We start from the raw sequence: 24134 nt of genomic DNA, 5'->3' as shown, positions 1-24134 counted from the left end.
TTTTTGGGTGTCTCATGAGGGGGGTTCTGGAGAACATGAGCATTTCAATCAGTCGACTGAATCAGGAGGATCCATCCTCACCAATGTGGATGGGCATCCTCCAGTCCTTCTTTTCTTGAGCTGGGACACCCATCTTCTCTTGCCCTCAGATACTGGAGTCCCTGATTCTGGGACTTACACCAGTGCTGCCTGTCTCCCAACCCTGCACTGTTCTCGAGCCTTTAGAGCCTTGGACTGGGTTCCACCATGGGCTCTCCTGGCTCTGAGGCCTTCAGACTCTGAATGACATCACAGGCTTTTCTGGTTCTCCAGCTTGCAGATGGCGTGTCTGAAACTTACTGACCTCTATAATCACATTGTTAGAGTAGGTAGAGAGGCATGTGTGAGCAGGGCAGGACAGGCCCCAAGCAATGTCCTGGTGGCCTCTTCAGGAATGATAACTGGTTGCAGCTAGCATCAGGGAGGGGAAAATTTCCTAACAGGAAACATCTTGAGCTTATGGAGAACAACTTCCTGATAAGATCCTAGGAACTGAGCAAACATGTCCAGGAATGTGCAGTAAGGAGCAAAATGGTGGAATGTGACCAGTATACGACCTTCCTCTGGGAACACTAGAGCAATAAGGGAAAATTGCCCTACGAGAGCATGCACAGAACTCCAACTACCAAATGGCACTTGTGGCCCCTTCACATGCTGGCAAGTCACCGCGCATTTGGCAATTAGCCAGCAACCCACCCAAGGAGGATGAGAGGACTTATCAAATTTGAAGGTGGCTGTGATGAATCAGGAAGAATCAGGAAATAGGGGCATTCAGTATTTCAAGTTGCCCAGTTGGTCCCTTTCAAGTAAACTTTACTTCAAAAACCTTCACTTCTGCCTTGAATCTACTTCTCTCTCTTGGCTGAACTGTTTCTTCCAAAAACTAAGGACTGTGGCCCCCAACCGGACTTGCCCCCCTCCATCCCGATAACAATGTAAGCCAATATCCATAATAAATTTCCTCTTATATATCTACATGTATCCTGTTGGTTCTGTTTCTCCTCTGGAGAACTGTGCCTAATATAGAACTCAGTGAACCGTATTTCCAAAAGATGCATGATGTGGAATCATTCCTGGGTAAATGGTTTCACTCAAACTCTGACTGTTTCTTCTTTGGAGGCAGGGTCTTACTCCCTCACCCAGGCTGGAGTACAGAGGCACGATGAACCTCAACCTCCCAAGCTCAAGTGATCCTCCCACCTTGGCCTCAAGTAACCAGACCACAGGCTCGTGGCACTATGTCCCCCTATTTTTTTATTTCTAGGAGACAGGTCTCACTATGTTGCCCAGGCTGGTCTCGAACTCCTGGGCTTAAGTAATCCACCCGCCTTGACCTTCCAAAGTGCTGAGATTACAGGTGTGAGCACCTGGCTGAGGACAGACCTTTTTAGAAAAGTTCACTGATAAGATTTTATATCCCACAAAGAAGAATATCTATAAATTCTTCGAAAAGGTCTTAAAATACTCCTCCCTTTTCCAACGTAATTTTCTCTGAGAGGAAAGATGTTCTTCATATACTTTAACCAGACCAACATATTACAGCAGACTGGATATGTTGCAGTTAACTGGGTTAACTTCTAGTAAGACAGATATTAAAAATATCTGCAAATATGTAAAACAATGTTACTTTTCTCACGACATTTTTACCCTCAGAAAAATACAGATATTTTTAGCCAAAATAAACAAATGGGATCTAATCAAACTTAAGAGCTTCTGCACAGCAAAAGAAACAATCATTAGAGTGAGCCGGCAACCAAGAATGGGAAAAAATTTTTGCATGCTACCCATCTGACAAAGGGCTAATATCCAGAATCTAAAAAGCATTAAAACAGGTCTTCGCTGTTCTGTGTCCTCTGCTCCTAGAGGCCCGGCCTCTGTGGCCTTCTGACCTGGTGGTACTGGAGATCCACAGCTTAAGACGCCAGGATCCCATGGAAGCTTAGAAATGGGAGTGCTGACATCTCGGGATGTGGCCATAGAATACTGTCTGGAGGAGTGGCAATGCCTGGACACTGCACAGCAGAATTTATATAGGAATGTGATGTTAGAGAACTACAGAAACCTGGCCTTCCTGGGTATCGCTTCCTCTAAGCCACACCTGATTACCTGTCTGGAGCAAGGAAAAGAACCTTGGAATGTGAAGAGACATGGGCTGGTAGCTGGACCCCCAGACAGTCTCACAGTTGCCCAGGCTGGAGGGCAGTGGTGTGATCTCAGCTGACTACAACCTCTGCGTCTCAGATTCTGGCAATTCTTCTGCCTCAGCCAAATAGGATTACAGGTACCTACCACCCTGCCTGGCTAAGTTTTGTATTTTTAGTAGAGACGAGGTTTCACCATCTTGGTCAGGCTGGTTTCAATCTCCTGATCTCAAGCATCTCCCTACCTCAGCCTCCCAAAGTTCTGGGATTACCGGTGTAAGCCACTGCCCCTGGCCTAAATGTTTAAGTTTTAATGTCCCTTTTTGTCTCCTTGGAGTTTTGACTTCAACTACATTTTACAAAATATGATAGTTTTTGACTTAAGGTGTAGCTTGCATAATAATATTTTGGTTTATTCTGCTCTCATTTGATTAATATTTGCATAAAATGTCTACTTCTGTCTTGCCCCTTTCAGTGTTTTTTTAATCACTAGATCTCAAATGACTTTTGTAGAAAAAAAAGTTAGTTGGATGTTGGTTTTTCAGTTTTTATGTCTCTTGATTTGAAAGTGAATTATATATATATTTTAATAATTTTCTGAAAGACTCGCTGTTATGTTTTTAAGTATTTTAATTTTTACAACTTTTTCTCATTTTCTCTCCATCTTTCTTTGAGTCTTTAGAATTTCATATTGATATGCTTTTCTTATTTCTAATGCACTTTCAAGTATCTATATAGGGGTGTGTGTGTGTGTGTGTGTGTGGTATCTTGGGGGTTACATAAAACCTCTATTAAGAAACAACAGTGTATTTTAATTTGGTACAAAATTAACTTCAGTTGAATAAAAAATTTTTCCTCATTACATCTGCCCTGAAATTTGTCATTGATGTTTTACATTGAATATTTATTAACAGATTTTTTTTTTTTTTGAGACGGAGTTTTGCTGTTGTTACCCAGACTGGAGTGCAATGGCACGATCTCTGCTCACCACAACCTCCACTTCTGGGTTCAGGCAGTTCTCCTGCCTCAGCCTCCCGAGTAGCTGGGATTACAGGCGCGCACCACCATGCCCAGCTAATTTTTGTATTTTTAGTAGAGACGGGGTTTCACAGTGTTGACCAGGATGGTCTCGATCTCTTGAGCTCATGATCCACCTGCCTTGGCCTCCCAAAGTGCTGGGATTATAGATGTTTATAATTTCTGTGCTTTTATTTTTCAAATTTTAGAGAATTTAGAATGTTTTCTGCACTATCACGATAATGCCACAGATTCTATTTTTGTGTATATGCCTATCTTTCCCAGCACATAATGTATTTTTATTTGATTATGTGTTTTCTTGAATCCTTTTATTTTCAGTTTAAGAAACTGCTTTCAGCATCTTTTATATGTAGGGCATATGCAGTACCAATATACTTTCTCAGGATTCGGTTGTTTCAGCAGGTGTTTTTTGTTTTGTTTTTTGCTGTTGTTACCCAGACTGGAGTGCAGTGGTGCAATCTCAGCTCACTGCAACCTCCACCTCCTTGGATTTAAGTGATTCTCCTGCCTCAGCCTCCTGAGTGGCTGGAAGTACAGGCACAGGCTACCATACTTCGCTAATTTTTGTATTTTTGGTAGAGACGGGGTTTCACCGTGTTGGCCTGGCTTGTCTCACTCTCCTGACATCATGATTAGCCTGCCTCGGCCTCCCAAAGTGCTGTGATTACAGGTGTGAGCCACCATGCCTGGCCTGGAAGGTTTTTTTCTTTTTACTTGGCAGGACAGATTTGATGATAGCTTTATTATTCTCACTTGATAGCTTTTTTTTTTTTTTTAAAGGACTTTGAATAAGTCACAAGGTTTCTTTCTGGCCTATGAAATTTGTGTTGATAATTCACTGGTTACATCATGACTGTAAATGATACATTTGTTTACATAAGTTTGTCAATGACATTACATTTATCTTGCAGCTTCCAAGACTTACTTCTAGTCTGTGATTCCTGAAAATGTGCTTATATGTACTGTTATAATTTTGGTGTATTCTAATTTGTTTGTTGAACTTCATTTTCACATCATTTTTCTTACTTTTATGATTCTCCAGTTACTTATTTTTTAAATTTTTACCTCCACAATTTTAAAATATCATTCAGATTTTTAATTATTCTTTTTTGATTTTCTATAGTGGTCTGTGTTCCTGTTTCACTCATTAAATATTATTCAATTTATTATCGGTGTTTAAAATTAATGTGTACTTTATGGTTTCTTTCTGAAAATTATATAATATTTTTGATGAAATTATATTGCCCTGTTATGTATACATTGTAATCTTTGATCGACATTTGGACATTAAAAAAACTGTCACAATCTTTAAAATGTAGTTTTTTTTCTGACATTGTCTGAAAACAATTATCTTGACTAGAGATTCTGGGAGTCTCTCAAACATGTCTCTAGGATATGGCTTGTCTAAAATTTTGTGTTTAGTTCTTAATTAAAGAAGTTTCTGTTGTCTCCCCCTCCTCCATTTTTTTTTTTTTTTTCCTTTGAGCAGAGTTTTGCTCCTGTCACCCAGGCTGGAGTGCAATGGCATGGTCTTAGTTCACTGCAGCCTCCACCTTCCAAGTTCAATGATTCTCCGGTCTCAGCCTCCCACATAGCTGGGTTTACAGGCACATATCTCCATGCTCAGCTAATTTTGTATTTTTAGTAGAGACAGGGTTTTACCATGTTGCCCAGGCTGGTCTCAAACTCCTGACTTCAGGTGATCCATCCATCTTGGCTTCCCAAAGTGCTGCGATTACTGGTGTGACCCACCAAACTCGGTCTATTTATGTTTCTTCTAAATAACCAAGAATCACTTGCTCTGACTGTTTCCTGCCTGTGATTCCACAGTCCTGCTGCTGCTGTAAAACCTACCTTTTGTGTCAGCAGACTCAAACTGTCATTTGAAAGAATACCACTATTTCTATTAGAACTCTATGTAATGAGAGACAGAAACTAGTGTCTGTAAAAGGCCCTATCACCCAGAAATAAAGATGTATAAGGCAGTATTTTACTTGTCTTTTAAAAAAGAAACCAGGAATTGGCAATTTATTTCTAAAGTCACTGTGTTATACTGGGAAGCAGGAAAATCTGAGTTGCGTAAATGTAACAGACTTTTTCTTTGTTCTATGTGGCTCTTTGCATTGGGCTCACCTGGGGCATTGCATACACTTAATTTTTCACAAATGTAATTTAGTCTGTATGTTTTTGTTACATCTATATGCCTGTGGGGAAAAAAAAAAAGCCTGTAAAATTTTGCTGCGCAAAAAAAAAAAAAAAGAATTAAAACAAATTTACAAGAAAAAAAATCCCATCAAAAAGTGAGCAAAGGATATGAACAGACACTTTCAAAAGAAGACATCTTTCCTTGACATGTAAGAATAAAAAAATAAATACATTTTTTTTTTTTAAAAAAAGAAGACATTTATGCAGCCAACAAACATGAAAAAATGCTCATCATCACTGGTCATTAGAGAAATGCAAATCAAAACCACACTGAGATACCATTTCACGCCAGTTAAAATAGCAATGATTAAATCTGGAGACGGATGCTGGAGAGGATGTGAAGAAATAGGAAAACTTTTACACTGTTGTTGAGAGTGTAAATTAGTTCAACCATTGTGGAAAACAGTGTGGCAATTCCTCAAGGACCTACAAATAGGAATACCATTTGACCCAGCAATCCCATTACTGGGTATATACCCAGAGGATTACAAATCATTCTATTATAAAGACACATGCACACGTATGTTCACTGTGGCACTGTTTACAATAGCAGAGACTTGGAACCAACGCAAATGCCCATCAATAATAGACTGGATAAAGAAAATACGGCATATATACACCACGGATTACCATGCAGCCATACAAAAGGATGAGTTCATGTCCTTTGCAGGGACATGGATAAAGCTGGAAACCATCATTCTCAGGAAACTGACACAAGAACAGAAAACCAAACACCGCATGTTCTGACTCATGAGTGGATGTTGAACAATGAAAACACATGGACACAGGGAGGGGAACATCACACACTGGGATCTGTTGGGGGGTTGGGGGGGGACACAGTTGGGATAGCAGAGGGTGGGGGGATTGTGGAGGGATAACATTAGGAGAAATACCTAATATAGGTGACGGGGGGGATGGATACAGCAAACCACCATGGCATGTGTTTACCTACATAACAATCCTGCACAATCTGCACATGTACCCCAGAACCTAAAGTATAATTAAAAAAAAAAAGAAAAAGAAAGCTATTTTTCATAAAAATATGTATTTATGAAAATATTCCATGTGTATGTCACTATACATGAATGTAAGTATTTTAAAATTTTAAATTTCTCAGTTTCATGGACACATATAACATAAACAAAAGCTCTTTAGATTCTTCAGTAATTTTTGAGATAGGGTCTTGCTGTCACCAGGCTCACTACAACCTTGACCTCTTGGGCCCATGTGATCCTCTCATGTCAGACTCCTGAGCAGCTGAGACCAAAGGTATGTGCCACCACACCCAGCTATATTTTTTTACTTTTTGTAGAGACAGGGTCTCCCTGTTGTCCAAGCTGGTCTCAAACTCCTGGACTCAAGCACTCCTCCCACCTTAGCCTCCCAAAGTGCTGGGATTACAAACATGAGCCACCATGCCCAGTGGAATCTCCAATTTTTAAATGTGTTAGACAGTCCTAAGACTAAGAAGTGTAAGAGCCACTGTGCTACAAGATTGAAGGAGTATAACTCAAAGGAAAAACAGAGACTTTCATGGACAAGACAGAGCACATGAAACAACTATCCAGTATCTTAAAAGGCATGTATATGAATGAGTAACATCCTCAGTAGATTAACTTGGAAAGACATTCCAGTTGTTTACTCTTACTATTATTGCTCAAAACACTTTAAAATCCTCACCCATGAGAATTCCTGGCAAAACAGTATTCAAGAAAGTATTACTATGTTATTGACAGAACTCTTTTGCACAAAGATATTACTCCTCTTAGTTACCCACATGAATTAGGCAATCTGCATCAGACTTTCCACTGTTATTTAGAAAATCAAATTTGTTCTCAAAGAATGAAAACTGAACACCATTAAGTATATCCAAAGCAATGTTTTACAATGTCAAAGCAAAGTATGCCGAGTTACACAGGGGTAAAATAACCTCTCAGAAATAGGAAATAGATTTAAATTTACAAGTAATGGATAATTTTTTTTTTTTGAGACGGAGTTTTGCTCTTGTCCAGTCTGAAGTGCAATGGCTTGATCTCGGCTCACTGTAACCTCCACCTCCCGGATTTAAGCGGTTCTCCTGCCTCAGCTTCCAGAATAGCTGGGATTACAGGCATGTGCCACCACACCCAGCTAATTTTGTATTTTTAGTAGAGACGGAGTTTCTCCATGTTGGTCAGGCTGGTCTGGAAATCCCGACCTCAGGTGATCCGCCTTACCTCAGCCTCCCAAAGTGCTGGGATTACAGGTGTGAGCCACTGCACCCAGCTGTAATGGATATTAACCATTCAAAGGCTGGGCACGGTGGCTCATGCCTGTAATCCCAGCACTTTGGGAAGCCAAGGCGGACACCTGTAATCCCAGCTACTCGGAAGGCTGAGGCAGGAGAATAGCTTGAACCTGGGAAGGGGAGGTTGTAGTGACCTGAGATAGCACCACTGCACTCTAGCCTGGGTGACAGAGAGTCCATCTAAAAAAAAAAAAAAGCAACTTCCAAACATAAGCAGAAGATACACTTGTGTCCCCCTTATCTGCAGTTTCACTTTGTTTCAGTTATAGCCAACCACAGTTTGTAACTAAACAGAAAATTCTAAAAATAAATATACAAGTTTTAAATTACATGTCATTCTAAGAAGCATAATAAAATATCACACCATCCCATTCTGTCCCACCTGGGACATGAATCATCCCTTTGTCCAGCATATCCATGCTGTATATACTACGTGTTTGTTACTGTATGGGAAAAACATAGTGTATGTAAGGTTTACTGCTATCTGTGGTTTCAGCATCTACTGGGGGTCTTGGAACATGTCCTCCATGGGTAAGAAAAGATATACTCCAAAATCTGACATAGGCCTATTATAGAAAATTAAAATTAATGATGTCCAGATTCAAGTAGAGTCAATAGAAGCAAGGTATGGTTAACCTGCAGTTTGAGAAGCGAAAAAAGAATTTAAGTGTCCAGGGTAAAGGGAACCCGAGTAAATTCTGCTCGACATGACAGTTTAATCCTCTTAGGGAACACATCAGGCAATCAGAGCTTGGTGATGGTAGAGTAGCCATTATGACAAACTGTTTCTCTTAATTCTCTAAGCAACCTTTCCAAGGCAAAATTTCCTAACCAGAAAAGAATACACAGTGGACACAACAATTTTAACCCATCTGACAGTTTCACTAATATTGTGAATCAATAGATTTGACATTTGGATTGTAAATCAGTATCTGCTAAGTTCTATTATTATAACAATAGCTATCTAATAACAGTTATTTGAGCTTACTGTGGTATCAGCAGTACATTCTTTATATTATATCCTTCAATTGTTACATCAACCCTATTTGTTACTATTCTATTTTTCACATGAGAAAACTAGTAAATGCCAGAGCCAGGATTTAATCAAGATCTGATTCTCAAAGCCTGGAATTTTTCTACTAGCTATACAACCTCAGTATCACTGAGACTAATCAAACGAGTACAAGGACTAAACTGAGTTTGTGGACCTATTAAACTGAAGATCAGGTCAGGTGCAGTGGTTCACACCTGTCATCCAAGCACTCTGAGAGGCTGAGGCAGGAGGAGTACTTGAGGCCAAGGAGTTCAAGACCAGCCTGGGCAACATAGTGAGATCCCATCTCTGTAGAAAAATAAAATTTACAAACAGGAGGAAAGCCATACCTGAGGTCCTGTCTGGGCAATTATCTGACTTCTTTCTTCTTTTTAAGACAGGAGTCTCGCTCTGTAGCCCAGGCTGGAGTGAAATGGCGCAAATCTCGACTCACTGCAACCTCCGACTCCTGGGTCCCGGTTCAAGCAATTCTCCTGCCTCAGTCTCCCGAGTAGTGGAATTACAGGCACACGCCACCATGCCCAGCTAATCTGTGTATGTTTGGTAGGGATGGGGTTTCACCATGTTGGCCAGGCTGGTCCACCCACCTCAGCCTCCCAAAGTCTTGGGATTATAGGCGTGAGCCACTGCACCTGACTATCTGACTTCTTTCAACCATTTCTTTAGTTGAAACTCAAATGCTAACAAGGGGTCCCAAATGTCCTTAGCAGCAGCAGCATTACTGGAACAAGCATGTAGTCTAAAAAAGGGATAATGCTCAGACATTTAATGGTAAACATTTTACGGAGTCTTAACTCTGTCGCCCAGGCTGGAGTGCAGTGGTGCAATCTCAGCTCACTGCAACCTCTGGGTTCAAGTGACTCTCCTGCCTTAGCCTCCTGAGTAGATGAGATTACAGGTGCCCACCACCACACCTGGCTACTTGTTCTACTTTTAGTAGAGATGGGGTTTCACCATGTTGGTCAGGCTGGTCTTGAACTCCTGACCTCAAGCGATCTGCCTGCCTTGGCATCCCAAACTGCTGGGATGATAGATGTGAGCCACCATGCCCGGCTGGAGGTTCTTTATACTCCCCTTTCTTCTCTCAAGCGTGAGCCACCAAGCCTGGCCGAATACAATTCTTAATAGATGTACTACTGATATGAAGAGGAAATTTACTTCAAGTGAAAACGTATGTGTAACCTGGTAACACAGGGAAAGCAGAGAGCAGGTGGAAAGAGTAGGAGGCAGAGAGCAGCAGCGATGTGAAGATGTGTGGGATCAATGTAAAGCTTGGCCCTTCTCACCACACTCCCTAGAATCAGAGGACTCATTCTCCTTCACAGGTGAAATCAGACTTCTCTGCCACTTTGAAAATTCAGTTGTCCTTCAGGGCATGGCAGTGGCTCTTCAATAAAGCATTTGTCTAAACTTTATGGAAAAGAACTATTACTCAAATACATACAGGTAAATGCCATTGTTTCAAAATATATTCCCTGAAGGGCCGCTGCTTTTATAAATACTTTTAAAAAGCGATCATCCTGTAAAAGGAAGGGGAAAATAGAAGAATACATAAAAATCAAGCAAAAGCCAGGGGTGGTGGCCCACGCCTGTAATCCTAGCACTTTGGGAGGCCGCGGTGGGTGGATCACCTGAGGTCAGGAGTTCAAGACCAGCCTGGCCATCATGGTAAAACCCCATCTCTGAAAAAAAAAAAAAAGTCAAGCAAAAGTTACATATACATGACTATTTAAGCAGCATCAATTTTGAAGAATTTGTAAGCACTGAATTTTTTTTTTTTTTGAGATGGAGTCTAGCTCTGTCACCCAGGCTGGAGTGCAGTGGTGCGATCTTGGCTCACTGCAACCTCTGCCTCCCGGGTTCAAGCAATTCTCCTGCCTCAGCCTCCCGAGTAGCTAGGATTACAGGCACGTGCCACCTTGCCCAGGTACTTTTTGTATTAGTAGACACGGGGTGTCACCATGTTGGCCAGGATGGTCTCAATCTGTTGACCTTATGGTCCGCCCACCTCAGCCTCCCAAAAGTGCTAGGATTACAGGCATGAGCCACCACGCCCAGCCGTAAGCACTGCATTTTTTAAAAAGTTTTTTTCATGGACAGTTTATCATCTGACTGTAGTACTAAATTTTAAACTTAAGAAGTATCCCAAATTATTAATTCCATTAAATGAATGCTTAAGATTAGAACATTTTATCAGACTGTGCTTCAAAATTTCACTTAAGGCATAAAAACAATCTACATAGCAGATCATAGCAAGAGGCAGGAAACGACACAATCAAAACTGCAGGAGCGTTCTGATGCTGAAACACTCATTACCCCATTTATATGGGAAGAACTGTGCTGGAAAAATACTTCTGTTACCTTCTCCGATCCTTTCCTCCTCTCTTCTTCGAGGAGAGACATTGTTCTATGGGCAATTTTAAGAGCAGAAATTAGACATGTCTGTTCCTTCCTCAGAGAGCTTGCCTGCAGGAAGCACACATTTTCCTGTGTTCCTTCAGGCCCTAAGTTTGAGGGAGTCAGGCCCTTATGAGTCCTGAGGAAAGGAAATACTTTATGGTGACATGTGATCAACTGTGAGGTCCAGTATGAGGACATAGAAATGAGCGCTGCAATGGCAACTGGTTGCACATAACCTTGATGGGAGCACTTCAGTGAACAGGGTGGAGAGGGAAGCCAGAACACAGTGGGATGGTTACCGTTAGAGAAGGAAGTGGAGGCAGAGAGCATAACTCATGGCTGTGATGAGGGTACAGAACTGGGGCTGGCGAGGGGAGTGCAGTGGAGAGGGAGGTCTTTCGTTTGTTTTCATTGTTTTAGGTTGGGATATTGATGAAAAAGACTGAGAGAAATGATGCAGAAGGCAGAGAAAAATGATGGATGGGGGAAGAACGACAGGTGTGATGTCCTTGAAGCAGCGGCATGGGATGGATAGAATGCATCTAACAGGTGCAGAAGTTGCCCTTTCTTAGAAGCAAAAAATATTATTCTATTATTTATTTATTTTTATATTTCTTTTGGCCCAAGAAAAAATTATTATTCTATTTTAGGAGGAGGAAATTCTGAAAAACAAATCAGTATGTTATTAATATAGATTTGATGAAAAAGCAGGAATTGCCATATTAATATGTGATCAAGTAGACTGCTAAGCAATAAAATTACTAGAGACAATGAGGCACATTACAAAATGATTGAAGTATCAATCCACCAGGAAGACACAGCAATCCTAAGTGAGTAAAACCAAACAGCGCCCTCAAAATACATGAAGCAAAATTAACAGAGCTGAAAAAGAGAAACCGATACATCCACTTATCTTTAGAACTTCAACACCCACCTCTCAACAACTGATAGTACTAGACAGAAACCCAGCAAGGGTACAGAAGACGCAACCACCACACTCAAATGGCAAACTCTAACTCACACGTTAAGAAGCCTCCTCCTGACAGCAGCAGAACACCCAATTTTTTTCAAGCGCCCATGGAACATTCAAGACAGACCATATCCTGAGCTGTAAAACAAACTTCAAGAAATTTAGGGCCGGGGGCAGTGGCTCATGCCTATAATCCCAGCACTTTGGGAGGCCAAGGCGGGTGGATCACCTGAGGTCAGAAGTTTGAGACCAGCCTGGGCAACAACGGTGAAACCCCATCTCTATCAAAATACAAAAAAAAAATTAGCTGGGCGTGGCACCGTGGCCTGAAGTCCCAGCTACTCAGGAGGCTGAGGCAGGAGAATGGCTTGAACCCAGGAGGTGAAGGTTGCAGTGAGCCGAGATGGCGCCACTTCACTCCAGCCTAGGCAAGAGAGCCAGACTCCATCTTCAAAAAATAAAAAATGTTTAAAAAAAAAAAAAATTTAGAACTGAAGGCTGGGCACGGTGGCTCACACCTGTAATTCCAGCAGTTTGGGAAACTGAGACAGGAGGATCACAAGGTAAGGGGATTGAGACAAGTCTGGCCAACATGGTGAAACCCTGTCTACTAAAAATACAAAAATAGGCCGGGCACGGTGGCTCACGCCTATCATCCCAGCACTTTGGGAGGCCGAGGCGGGTGGATCACGAGGTCAAGAGATCGAGACCATCCTGGTCAACACTGTGAAACCCCGTCTCTACTAAAAATACAAAAAATTAGCTGGGCATGGTGGCGTGTGCCTGTAATCCCAGCTACCCAGGAGGCTGAGGCAGGAGGATCACCTGAGGTCAGGAGTTTGAGACCAGCCTGGCTAACATAGCGAAATCTGGTCTCTACTGAAAATACAAAACTTATCTGGGCGTGGTGGCGCACATGCCTGCAGTCTCAGCTACTCGGGAGGTTAAGGCAGGAGAATTGCTTGAACCTGAGATGCGGAGGTTGCAGTGAGCCAATCAGGCCACTGCACTCCAGCCTGGGCGAGAGAGCGAGACTCCGTCTCCAAATAAATAAACAAACAAACAGGGTAAAGGAGTCAGGGCTGAGAGGAGGAGGGCTGCTCTATACTGGATGAGCAGAAAAGGCCTCTCCTGTTTGTTGATATCTGAGTGGAAACTAAGAAGCACAGGAGGAACTAAGCCACGTGAATTCCTGAGGGGAGCACAATTGAGGCAGAATGACCAGGAAGCACAGGTTTGGCATATTCAAGGGACACGTCTGGAGAAGACTGGGGGAGCAGGAGATGAGAACAAAAGAGCAGAAGACTGAAACAAAGGGTATGGGTGGGGCTGCAGGGCAACTCCTGTACCCACATAGGAGAGATACCACTGCATTCCAGCCTGGGCGATAGAGTGAGACTATATATCAAAAAAAAAAAAAAAATTCAAAAATTTGGCTGGGAGCCATGGCTAACACCTGTAATCCCAGCACTTTGGGAAGCTGAGGCAGGCAGATGATGAGGTCAAGAGATGGAGACCATCCTGGCCAACGTGGTGAAAAAACAATAGTATAGTGAACACCCAATATCTTCACCTAGATCCACCACCAATTGCTAACATTTTGCCAAATTTGCATTAACTTTTTCTTTTGCAGAAAAACTTCTCCTCATATACCTTAATATATATCTCCCAAGCAAAAAGATATTCCTAGCAAAGAAACAAAAACAAAACCAAAATAAACTCAAGAGAAAAAAGGTATTCTTCTGCATAATCACATTACAATCACAATCATAAATTTAACATATACATACAATACTCTTCTCAATATATAAACTCTCTAGTGTATTTTCCTTGGATCTAGATGCAATTGAGATTTATCCTGAATCGTGTTAAATCTGGGATGCCTATTACACATATACATGGTTCTGTCAAGATGATAGAACATGAGTCTGGAATTCTGGAAGAAGGTGGATGTTTTGTAGTGAGAAAGTGAATTACTAGGAAAATACAGTTAGACTGGATGCCCTTTTAAGATTGATGATTATAAATTTAAAATGGAGCCAGGCGCAGCGGCTCACACCTGTAATCCCAGCACTTTGGGAGGCCGAGGGAGGTAGATCGCTTGAGCCCAGGAGTTGAGACCAGCTTGGGCAACATGGCAAAACCCCATCACTACAAAAAATACAAAGATTAGCCAGGTGTGGTAGTGTGTCCCTGCAGTCCCAGCTACTCAGGAGGCTGAAGTGGAAAAATCACATGAACCAGGACGTCAAGGCTGCAGGGAGCTGTAATAGTGCCACTGCCATCCAGCCTGGGTGACAGAGTGAGACGCTTTCTCAAAAAAATGAAAATAAATATATAAATTTAAAATCAGTCAGCCTAGTTGTGATTCTCTCTAGTAATATTCAGCTGAGTGGAAATAGACAGTTGGGTTTCACCATGGTTAGGTAAATAGGTTAGAAGTGGTAAGAGGCAAGTAATTTGATGACAATTATAATGGAATAATTGTAATGAAGGAACATGGAGGGGTAAAAAGGAAGCAAAGATAAAAGGTGATAAGCATTATTCTAAAAGTGTGTGATTATACAACACCAATTATTATTTTATGAGACTGACGCACTGCCTACTGCACTAAGGAGGCAACTGTCCCTCAATTATTATTTTAAAAGAAATATTAAATATTTATCTTATGTAATATTTGCCTCTAGCAAGATCACTCTGTAGCTTTTCTTTTTAAGAAAACCAGGCCAGCACAGTGGCTCATACCTATAATCCCAGCACTTTGGGAGGAGGAAGCTGGAGGATCACCTGAGGTCGGGAGTTCAAGACCAGGCTGACCAACATGGAGAAACCCCGACTCTACTAAAAATACAAAAATTAGCCGGGTGTGGTGGTGCATGCCAGCTACTCAGGAGGCTGAGGCAGGAGAATCGCTTGAACCTGGGAGACAGAGGCTATGGTGAGCTGAGATTGCACTATTGCACTCCAGCCTGGGCAACAAGAGCAAAACTCCATCTCAAAAAAAAAATAAATAAATAAAAAAGGAAAATCAATGTTATTATCAGTAAAAATTTAAGTTTACTAGGCAGACACTGTGTTTAGTTCAAAGGATACAAAGAAGTATATGAATCCACTTCCTTAAGGAAGAACTGTAAAGGAACTGAGAAGTTGGTCTACCACCCTCATTTTACAAAGATATAGCAAAGGTTAAATGATAGCCAAAATCACAATGCTTGTTCCTAGCAGAAACAAGCTTTCTGAACTTCCAGACCAGCATTTTCTGAATCTAAGCCTCCAAAATATGTCATCAGAAAATTCCTGGAAGAATGTACAAATATTCACAGGGCTATTCTTGGGAAATGATAATGAGACTGGGAGACATTTCCTGCTTTTCACTTCAGTGCTATTGGAATTTTCTGCCATGTACATGACTTGATTTAATAATAAATATAGGGGCCGGGCGCAGTGGCTCAAGCCTGTAATCCCAGCACTTTGGGAGGCCGAGGCGGGTGGATCACGAGGTCAAGAGATCGAGACCATCCTGGTCAATTTGGTGAAACCCCGTCTCTACTAAAAATGCAAAAAATTAGCTGAGCATGGTGGCGCGTGCCTGTAATCCCAGCTACTCAGGAGGCTGAAGCAGGAGAACTGCCTGAACCCAGGAGGCGGAGGTTGCGGTGAGCCGAGATCGTGCCATTGCACGATCCAGCCTGGGTAACAAGTGTGAAACTCCGTCTCAAAAAATAATATAATGGGGTTAGTTTTTTAAAGAAAGGATGGAATCCTGTGCATAGCAACCAAAACTGGACAGACACTTCCAATTTTTTATTATTTTTTAACGTAAGGCATATTAGCATTCTTGAAAAAATGCAAAGTACACCATTTTTTAACAACTATAAGCAAATGAGGCCATTTGGTAGATGATACCAAAATACTGCCCAAATCACTGAATCTTTTCTCACAACCTCAGTGAGATTTAGAAGTAAAAATTCCACTGCTACTGTGCAAAGACAAGGTAAAAATGGATTGTTCTATTGTAAACTGTAGTCAAATGCTTGTCTTTTTAAAATCAAGATCACATATGTTTTCCACTCGCCACCTGGCTTATCATAAACTTCATCCTTAGAATCTGCTAAAAAAAATATTTTTTGTTTGTTTTTTAAGACGGAGTCTTGCTCTGTCACTCAGGCTGGAGTGCAGTGGCATGATGTCAACTCACTGAAACCTCTGCCTCCCAGGTTCAAGCGATTCTCCTCCCTCAGCCTCCTAAGTAGCCAGGATTACAGTGCCCACTACCATGCCCGGGTAATTTTTTTTATTTTTAATAGACAGAGGGTTTCATCATGTTGATCAGGCTGGTCTTGAACTCCTGACCTTAAGTGATCCACCTGCCTCAGCCTCCCAAAGTGCTAGGATTACGGGAGTGAGCCACCATGCCCAACCTAAAAAAAATATTCTTGGTCGGGCGCAGTGGCTCACGCCTATAATCCCAGCACTTTGGGAGGCCGAGGTGGGTGGATCACAAGGTCAAGAGATCGAGACCATCCTGGTCAACAGGGTGAAACCCCGTCTGTACTAAAAATATAAAAATTAGCTGGGCATGGTGGTGCACACCTGTCGTCCCAGCTGCTCAGGAGGCTGAGGCAGGAGAATTGCTTGAACCCATGAGGTGGAGGTTGCGGTGAGCCGAGATCGTGCCATTACTCCAGTCTGGATGACAACAGCGAAACTCCATCTCAAAAAAAAATAAATAAATAAATATTCTTACAACTTTGACCCCATATGAAATGTCTTTTCCCTGCTACTCACAAGAAAGGTTAACTATTTTATTAGGTTCTAGTTCTAGTGAATTAAAATTTTAAAGTAGGCAGGGAGCAGTGGCTCACACGTGTAATCCCCAGCACTTTGGGAGGCCAAGGCAGGTGGACCACAAGGTCAGGAATTCAAGACCAGCCTGGCCAACATAGTGAAAATCTCTACTAAACAAACAAACAAACAAAAATTAGCTAGGCGTGGTGGCACGCCCCTGTAGTCCCAGCTACTCAGGAGGCTGAGGCAGGAGAGTTGCTTGAACCCAGGAGACGGAGGTTGCAGTGAGCTAAGATCACACCACTGCACTCCAGCCTGGGCAACAGAGCAAGACTCCGTCTCAAAAAAAAAAAAAATTAAAGTGGGTTATTTCAGTTTCTTGGGTTAGCTTATGACTTCAGATATATTCCTCAACACAATGCCTCCAAGTAACCTCAAAGTAGATGAATGTCCAAAGAAGCTAGCGTTCAAACAAATTTGACAGTGGCCATAGAATTCCCCAAGACACTTAAGGGGAAAGTGGCTGGCTTACCTGGTTTCGTTAATACAAGGAAAATAGGGCAGCGCCAATTCCCTAGCTTCCTATTCTCCATTCCACCCCACTCTACTCCAAAGTAATATGAGCTAGGCTCAGGATTGCCACACAGACAAGGGAGGCAAAGGACATGATGTTAAATTCTTTGTTACATGACGTGACTGTGCTAGATTCCCATTTTTTGGATGCTAGGCTTGTTCCGACTGCAAAAATCATTGGACCTTAACCTGGGTTTCAAATAATCATTTAAATATAAGGTTTTGGTGGGGAGCGGTGGTTCACGCCTGTAATCCCAGCATTTTGGGAGGCTGAGGCAGGTGGATCACCTGAGGTCAGGAGTTCGAGACTAGCCTGGCCAACACGGCGAAACCCTGTCTCTACTAAAATTACAAATAATAGCCGAGTGAGGTGGCGCATACCTGTAATCCTAGCTGTTTGGGAGGGAGAGACAGGAGAACCTCTTGAACCTGGGAGGCAGAAGTTGCAGTGAGTTGAGATAGCACCACTGTACTCCAGCCTGGGTGACAGAGTGAGATTTCATCTCAAAAAATATATATACATATATATAAATATGTTTTAATATATATTATATACTAGGTATTGTACATATTATATGTATTGTTAAATATATGTATGGTTTTAACTGTAGCCATTCTTATACTAAACAGTGGCTCTCCTCTTCAGGAACAGGGATTGTCAAACTATGGCCAGCAGGCCAAATCCGAAACATAAAGCTTTACTGGAACACTGCCGTGTGCCATATGGCTGCATTCCCGTTAGAACAGCAGAGTTGAGTGGTTATGACAGAAGCGGCATGGCCTGCAAAGCCTAAATATTCACCACACGACCCTCCACAAAACAGTTTGCTGACTCTTTTGAGATTGCTTCCTCTCTCAGCTGCGTCAAAGATCCTGCACACCCCGCCTATTGCTCAGCGCTGACTTCCCAGCCTGCTGCCCTCACTCGCTCGGTTTGTTCCAGTCTTACAGAACTCCTTGCAGTTCCCTAAATAAGCCATGCTCTCGCTTAATTCAGAGCCCATGTACTCCCAGCTGTCTCTGCTTGAAAGTCATCCTCGCCTTACCAAACCACCTCAATGGTCCTCGAAACTTCACTCATCTCCTCCTGCGTCTTCCATGACGCCCGCCCCTCTAACGGATAGGAACTTTCGTGCATATACTGTAGTTCTTTACAGCGGCCGCCCTTACTAGTTCATTCACAGCACAACTTAGGTCTTTTGCTGTTTACTCCTATCCCTTAACCCGTAGCTGAGATACCCCAGCAAGCGCTGGACACTTGGTTCAATTCTCGAGGGCTGGAAACGCACCCTGGGGTGGCGAGGGCCAGATATACTAAGCAGACACATGTGGGCTACAGGGAGGCGAAGTAACCTCCCCAAACACCACCTGTTCCAGAAACGCTCCAAACGCTCCAGCGGGCGACCCGCCCTTTTCTAGCTTTTCTTGCGTAGCTTGCCATCTCCAACGGTAGACTTCCTCCATCTCCGCTCGGTCCTCCCACTTAGGAGGACTCCAGGCTGCCCAGGGGCGGACCTCTGGGGCCCAGGTGAGAGGCGGCGGAGGGTGCCAGCATCGCCGGCCTCCAGACCGAGCGCCCGGTCCCCGCCCGGCCCAAGCCTCCCAGCCCCCCGGGCTCCCTCAGCTCCCCTCGCCCATTGGCGGCCTCGTTCCCATCTCCCTCGCCCCCCACCCGGCGGCTCTCACCTCGGTCCCAGACTCAGCCCTATGGAAGTCACTACACATCGCCCTGCAGGCTCGGCGCACCAGGAACTCAACCTTCCCGCCGCCAACGCCAATCACCGACGGCGCGGACCCTACAGCCAGTCAAACCCGCCCATCCGCGCGCGTGCGCACGGAGATAGGCCGCCAAGGCGGGAGCATGCGCAATGCGGTGTGCGGGCCACCTACGCCCGCCAGCTCTCGTGACGTCAGACTCCCGCGTACCCCGCGGCGCTCTCCGGCGTCTCCTTGGAGACTGGGCAGGGGTGGCGGTAAGGGGACAATTGGTGCTTTTCTTCTCTGTCGTAAACTTCGGTTCGTTACTATTACATTAGGTAAAACTGGCCTTACGTAGTTTGTTTACCCATTAAAATATATATACTGCACAAGCAGGCCTTTTTGTCCATTCTCGGGTGAGTGTGATTCATGGTTAATTCTAAAAAAAAAAAAAAAGATGAAAGTATGCTAAATTTAAAAGAATTTTTTAAGTATACCGAGACTGTGGATTTATCAAGTTGCTTTTTTGTTGTTTTTGAGACGGAGATTTGCTCTGTCACTCAAACTGGAGTGCAGTGGCCCTGTCTCCGCTCACTGCAACCTCCGCCTCCCAGATTCAAGCGATTCCCCTGCCTCAGCCTCCCGAGGAACCAGGACTACAGGCGCGTGCAATCTGGCTGATTTTTGTATTTTTAGTAGAGACGGCGTTTCACCGTGTTAGCCAGGATGGTCTCCATCTTCTGACCTTGTGATCCGCACGCCTCCGCCCCCCAAAGTGCTGGGATCACAGGTGAGTAACCACGCCCGGCCTATCAAGTTGATTTTTGAGGTAGCCAAGAGGATCACTTGAGGTCAAGAGTTCGAGATCAGCCTGGCCAATATGGTGAAACCCCGTCTCTACTAAATATACAAAAATTAGCCGGGCCAGTGGTCAGCATCTGTAATCCCAGCTACTCAGGAGGCTAAAGCAGGAGAATCGCTTGAACCCGGGAGGCGGAGGTTGCAGTGAGCTGAGATCACCCCACTGCACTCCAGCCTGGGCAACAAGAGGGAAACTCCATCTTAAAAAGTTTTGAGTGAGCAAAGCGAAAGCTCAGGGAAGGGGAAAAGTAAATATAATTTTTTTTGGAGGGGGGATGGAGTCTCTATCTGTCACTCAGACGGGAGTCCAGTGCCACAATCTTGGCTCACTGCATACTCTGCCTACCGGGTTCAAGCGATTCTCCTGCCTCAGCCTCCCTAGTAGCTGGGATTACAGGTATCCGCCACCATGCTCGGCTAATTTTTTGTATTTTTAGTAGAGACAGGTTTTCTCCATGTTGGCCAGGCTGTTCTCAAAATCCTGACCTCAGGTGATCCTGCTGCCTCAGCCTCCTAAAGTTCCGGATTACAGGCATGAGCCACTGCGCCCAGCCAGTAATTATCATTAAGAAAGGGAGAAAGATTCAAAATAGATGAATATGTCTTTCACCTAACCTAAAGACCTTTGTACTATTTATTTCTTGTTGGCAGCTTCCACCTTTCAGCTTCAAGCAATTCTCAGGCCTCAGCCTCCAGCATATCTGGGATTACAAGTGCATGCCACCATGCCCAGCTAATTTTTGTATTTTTGGTAGAGAAAGGGGTTTCACGATGTTGGCCAGCCTGGTCTCGAACTCCTGACCTCAAGTGATCCACCTACCTCACCCTCCCTCCCAAATTGCTGTGATTACAGGTGAGAGCCATCATGCCCAGCCTTATTAAACTTTCTTGATAAAGGTTTGGATCTTAGTTTTAGGATCTGAAGAACTAAAAATTTAGAGCTGGCAATGATAATGTCCATCTTTGGGCTTTAAGAGAAAAATTTGGGCTGGGCGCAGTGGCTCAGGCCTGGAGTCCCAGCACTTTGGGAGGCCGAGGTGGACGGATCACTTGAAGTCAGGAGTTCGAGACCAGCCTGGCCAACATGGTGAAACCCTGTCTCTACTAAAAATACAGTAATTAGCTAGGTATGGTGGCACACGCCTGTAATTCCAGCTACTCAGGAGGCTGAGACAGGAGAATCGCTTGAACCTGGGAGGCGGAGGTTGCAGTGAGTCAAGATCACACCACCACACTGCAGCCTGGGTGACAGAACAAGACTCTGTCTCAAAAAAAAAAAAAAAAAAAAAAGCACTAGGAAAGAGCATGAACCAATAAAATATTTCTCATGGGTAACACTAAAGTTGCTCATTTTGTAAATTATAATGGTTTTGGTTGCAAGTCCCAGAAAACCCAACTTATTTACTGAAACAATAAATGGGCTTTACTGGGTAACATCACTAGAAGTCCAAAGGCAAGACAGGCTTCAAGGTTAGTTTAATGCAGAGGCTTGATTAGGCAACCAAGTACCTAATTTCTTTTCACTTGTCAGATTCATATTGTCGACCTTGGCCTCTTCTCTACCTAGGGCAGCAGGTCTGCATGTGGAACATTAACAAGCATCAGGGAATGAGATTGGTCATCTTGGGCCTGAGCCATGTGCCCATGTCTATCCTGAGTAGAGACAAATTCCTTCAAAGCATACAGGCTCTGTGGAAAGGCGTGGAGAACAGTAAATGGCAATAACAACAAATTGTGAATCATTCACAAGAGGAGTGGGAGTGGATGCTTGGGAGGCCGCCTCTGTCGTCTTTCTCTTTTTTCCCTTTCTCATGTTGCTGAACCACTCTCTTCATTACACCCTCTGTGATGAGGACATGTGTCCACCAAACCACATATGTGGGTCAACCCCTGCGTCCATTCCATGCACTTCTGTACAAATACTTCCTCACATAGTAAATCAATATTTGAGAAAGAAGCCTTTACAGTTGAATAGCTGCTCTAGGCTAAATTAGTTTTTCAGTCTCCACATGGTTCCTAATGAAGATAACATGTCAGCTGAACTAGCTTAGTCCATTAAGTGCACACCTGTTTGTGTGAGCATCTTGCACAACATGGTTTTGAAATTACTTCTGTTTTAACGCTCTGGAAACATCGCTTCTTGTTTAAAAGGGTACTTGAAGCACTCTCACAAATTGCTGGTGGTCATGAAGACATATGGTCTTTTTGGATAGGAATTTGGCAATATCATTTGAAAAAATTAATAGAGACAGGGTTTCGCCACATTACCTAGGCTGGTTTCCAACTCCCTGGCTCAAGCGATCCTATTGCCTCGGTCTTCTAAAGTGCTGGGATTACAGGCCTGAGCCACCGCACCTGGCCGGATTTGGCAATATCTAACCAAATGACGCATGTATTAACTTTCTGACTGAGCAGTCCTAATTCTAGGATTTAGCTTGAACTCATACTTCCAACATTGCAAAAACATATATGCAAAAAAAGCATATTGCAACATGGTTTGTAATTGCAAAATCCTGGAAACGGCCTAAATGCTTATACGTAGGAGAGGGGTTGAAGACAATACGCCACTGCCACAAAATGGAGCACTGTGCAGCTGCAGCAAAGCATGGCCGAGATCTCTGTGCATTTGTACGGAATGAGTTCCAGGATACAACATTAAGTGAAAAAGGCAAAGGGGCAAGGGGTGTCCACAGTTCGCTGGCTTTCCTGTAACAACAGATGGAGAAAGAAGGGGATACACACGTTTCTGCTCATTTGGGTTAAAAGAAACACAGGAAGCATACATAAGAAATGAATAGCCTTCTTTATCTAGAGAAGGTAGATAAAAATAGGTTGGGGCCAGGTGTGGTGGCTCATGCCTGTAATCCCAGCGCTTTGGGAGGCTGAGGTGAGCGGATCACCTGAGGTCAGGAGTTTGAGACCAGCCTAGTCAACATGGCAAAACCCAGTCTCTACTAAAAATACAAAAATTAGCCAGGCATCGTGGCACACACCTATAATCCCAGCTACTCAGGAGGCTGAGGCAGGAGAATCGCTTGAACCCGAGAGGTGGAGGTTGCAGTGAGCCGAGATCATGCCATTGCACTCCAGCCTGGGTGACAGAGCAAAGCTCTGTCTTAAAAACAAAAACGAGGGGCCAAAGTGGCTCCTGCCGGAGGTCGTGGCGCTTGTGAAGGCGAGGTCTTGAGTTCAAGGCTAACCTGAGCAACCTCATAAGCTCAAACTGATTGGCAAAAAAAAAAAAAAAAAAAAAAAATGAAAAACTAAGATCCTGTACTTTGCAGGAACATGGACGAGCTGGAGGCCATTATCCTTGGCAAACTAATACAAGAACAGAAAACCAAATACCGCATTTTGTCACTTAAAATTGGGAGCTAAATGATGAGAACTCATGCACAAAAGAAGGGAACAATACACACTGGGGCCTACGTGAGAGTGGAGGGTTGGAGAGAGACAAGCAGAAAAAATAACTATTGGGTGCTAGGCTTAGTTCCTGGGTGACAAAACAATTCCTACAACAAACCCCCATGATATGACTTTACCTATATAACAAACCTGAGCCTAAAATAAAAGTTAAAAAAATTGCCAATTGGCAATACCAAAGTAATAGTTTGGAAGAGGTGATTAACGATAATCAATTGATACTAAAATTAGTGGCCAAAAGTATAATTAAAGGCAGATTATAGCCTAAAGTATCTCCCTATAAAATAATTGTTAATCACAAAGAAAAGAGTGACTGTGCCATGAAGAAACTTTTTTTTTTTTTTGAGACAGTTACACTCTATTGCCCAGGCTGGAGTGCAGTGGTGCAATCTTGGCTCACTGCAATCTCTGCTCCCCGGGTTCAAGCAGTTCTCCTGCCTCAGCCTCCTGAGTGGCTGGGATTACAGGCACTTGCCACCACGCCTGGCTAATTTTTTTTTTTTTTTTTTGTATTTTTAGTAGAGATAGGATTTCACCATGTTGGCCAGGCTGGTCTTGAACCCCTGACTTCAGGTGATCTGCCTGCCTCAGCCTCCCAAAGTGCTGGGATTGCAGGCTTGAACCACCACGCCCTGCACCATGGAGAAACGTATTAAA

General features: G+C 43.4%; 1 protein-coding gene and 1 pseudogene across 1 annotated transcript in view; one reads left to right on the top strand and one right to left on the bottom strand.

Annotated features, from left to right (window-relative positions):
* Nucleotides 1-19309, bottom strand: part of XRCC2 (X-ray repair cross complementing 2) — a 36684-nt gene extending 17375 nt beyond the window's left edge. The window contains exon 1 of the mRNA XM_009002786.5: nucleotides 19182-19309. Within this exon, the coding sequence (XP_009001034.2) occupies nucleotides 19182-19220 (39 nt within the window). The 5' untranslated portion in view covers nucleotides 19221-19309. The remainder of the gene's footprint in view (nucleotides 1-19181) is intronic.
* Nucleotides 1985-5065, top strand: LOC118143833 (zinc finger protein 98 pseudogene; annotated as a pseudogene).
* Nucleotides 19310-24134: the final 4825 nt, after the last annotated feature.

This window comes from Callithrix jacchus, chromosome 11 (genome assembly GCF_049354715.1).
Source record: "Callithrix jacchus isolate 240 chromosome 11, calJac240_pri, whole genome shotgun sequence".
Taxonomy (NCBI): Eukaryota; Metazoa; Chordata; class Mammalia; order Primates; family Cebidae; genus Callithrix; species Callithrix jacchus.
This window is presented reverse-complemented; position numbering and strand designations above follow the sequence as displayed.